The sequence below is a fragment of the Arachis hypogaea genome, chromosome 7 (genome assembly GCF_003086295.3).
Source record: "Arachis hypogaea cultivar Tifrunner chromosome 7, arahy.Tifrunner.gnm2.J5K5, whole genome shotgun sequence".
NCBI lineage: Eukaryota > Viridiplantae > Streptophyta > Magnoliopsida > Fabales > Fabaceae > Arachis > Arachis hypogaea.
The window spans coordinates 18,976,038-18,978,910 of NC_092042.1; the positions used below are offsets into that span (position 1 = coordinate 18,976,038).

Sequence of the window (2,873 nt, forward strand, 5' to 3'; positions counted from 1 at the left end):
GGGATGCCAATGCGGCAATAAACTATTTGATTGGCAAGTCAAACAATGATCCGCTGTTCTTTGGAAAGTATACGTTCACTAATGACGAAAGGCTTGAGCATATTTTTTGTGCAGATGGGCAGTCAATTATCGACTATCACTGTTTTGGAGATATTGTTGCCTTTGATTTAACCTACAAGAAGAATAAATACAACAAGCGTTTGGTCATTTTCTCCGGATGCAATTTTTGGCTCTGGCCTACTATCCGACGAAACCACAGAGACGTATAAGTGGTTGTTGGAAACCTTTGTTGAAGCGATGGGTGGCAAAAGTCCTAAAGCAGTAATAACGGACGGAGACCTTGCCATGCGAGATGCAATCAAGAATGTTCTTCCTGATGTGACCCATCAGTTATGCGGATGGCATATGCAGAGAAATGCATATGAAAATATAAAAAATCCGAATTTCCTGCGCAATTTTAAGGGTCTTATATACGACAACAACGACCACAGAGACTTTGATCGGAGATGGGCAGCGATTTTGGATAAGTTTTTTGGCTATATAAGGACGACGTCACAGTGCGAAGGTATAAATTCTCTCATCAGGTTTTATGTCAATCGCAAGAACACCCTCATTGACTTCATGCACAACCTGGATAGGGCCTTAAAGGAGTATAAAAATAATGAATTAATTGCTGACTTTACGTCTCAGTGCTCAGAGCCAGTGATGATTACCTCGTTGGAGGTATATGAAAGCTCTGCATCATGTTATTTCACTCGAAATATTTTTAAGGAAATTCGTAATGAGATTCAGAGGGCAGGGGCTTTGAACATCAAGGTACTAAGCACAACCTTCGACAAGGTAGAGTTCAGTGTGACTGCTCTCGGAGACCCGGCCAAAGATCGACGGGTGGTAGTCGATAGAAGTAAGAATCTGTTCTCGTGCTCGTGCAAGTTGTTTACATCAAGTGGTATTCCCTGTAGTCATGTTTTCTGTGCCATGAAGTTCGAAAACATACTTGAATTTCCAGATTCGTTGATCTACAAAAGGTAGACAAAGAATGCAAAGAATGAATTTATTAGCACAGAAATGCCCATGAATGATGACGTCGAAAGGGTGTTAAAGTTTCGAGTTGGTGAATTGGCATCGAATTGCAACAAGCTGTGTGATATTGCTTGCAAGGATCTTGCAGACTTTGATGAAGTCCAATCTGAACTTGTGAAGTTAGTTATCTGCTTGCAGTCACGCAAACAAGGCAAGTCAACTCCTAATGTTAACGTGGAAGGCATCAACGATCCCTTTGTTGTCAAAAGCAAAGGTGCCCCTTCGAAGAGGTTTTCTTGGAGGAAGAAGAGAGCATGCTCTAATTGCCACAAGTACGGTCATTACTACAAGCGCTGTCCAGATCTGATGCAGCATAGTGTGCAAAGTAACCCTTGCGATCGATCAGAGACCAATTCATCAGCCAAGGACTCAAGGTTTTAGTCCAGAAAGGTTTTCTAATTCTTCGAGGTCGTTCTCAGTTAAGTCCGAACACCATTCAGGAGCTAAGACCAAGGTACGAATTTTTTATTCTAACTAAGTTCATGCTGTGAAAATCTTCTTCGATGGGTGTCCCTTTAAAAACAACTAAACTATGTGCATGTATTGCTCTGTTTGCATAGCCTTTTAAAAAGGGTGGAACAAGAAAATTTACGACGATGGGTATGAGGAACCGAAAGGGTAATGACAACACGTTTGATGTGGTAATTTTAGTGACTGTAAACCTCTAATTTTCGTGACATGAATTGGGTAAATTAATGCAGCTGTTCTTCTTCTTGTTTAAAAAAAAAATTATAAAACAGCGGAGCCTCCATGAAAGCAGCGAATCCATTGACATCGCGTACATGAATGGATTTTTCAACAAAAATACCTACTCGTTAACATAGGTGCGATGCCTAAAACTCCTTTTAACCACTCTATGATGAATGACCATTATCATTTTATGCATGATTATGGGTTCTGATTGGAGATAATCATTTGATAACCAAATGAAGGAGTCAAAGCATGACATGGGACATTCACTCACAACCTATGAATGCTATAATGATGTCATCGATGAAAAATGTGACACACCACATGTGCAGAACGATGTCCAAGATCCGTTACCCTCTTCAATGGATTGTGGAAACAAACAAGGATCGTACATGACATTGTTTGCGTCGATGCATAGGACATTTTGAACAATTAGAAGAATTAGGCTTCTAAAATTATTCCATTGCAAATATTTCGTTCTATAAGCATGATTTATCCAGATTAAATGACCGTAATGTATTTGCCGTTGCTTGGTATTGAGGAGTTTTAATTTGTAGATATTTACGTTAACTGTGAATATGTCTATTAGGATGATAATTATGTTCAATAATATGTATGTATTTTGCTTAGACTGTTGTATTTTAGTTCCAGTTAATTGTGGTTGAATTTGGGGTGAGGAGTTCCTACTATTGTGATTATGCAATACAGTTGATCAATTACACATGTGTTAATGGATTTTTTCCCTTACTTAGTGCATTTGATTTTACCAACCAAATTATTAGATTGAATGGTTAACTTCGTAGTCTCCAGGGTATAATTGTTCGTTGATGATTGTTATTCTCTTTTGTTACTTTCAGGTTGTGAATCTCGTTTGTTAATTTGAATTTCCTATTGTCATAGCAAATATTTTCGAAGAGAAATGGCTCCCTAGGTATGAAAGCAGTTTCAAATATAGCGAGTGTTTCTTGTACCTTTTTACGGGATTCGTTATGTGTCATCTATTATATATAAAGCGAAAAACTTAAACATACACACATTTATATTTGACCATATCATAGTTTCAATTATTAGGCACAATAACATTTTGAAGTTGTTGATGT

General features: G+C 38.1%; 1 protein-coding gene across 1 annotated transcript; it reads left to right on the top strand.

Moving 5' to 3' along the window:
• Positions 1–297: 297 nt before the first annotated feature.
• Positions 298–1,032, top strand: LOC114924244 (protein FAR1-RELATED SEQUENCE 5-like). The gene has a single exon (XM_029288145.1). It carries the CDS (start codon positions 298–300, stop codon positions 1,030–1,032), a length of 735 nt encoding a protein of 244 aa, XP_029143978.1.
• Positions 1,033–2,873: the final 1,841 nt, after the last annotated feature.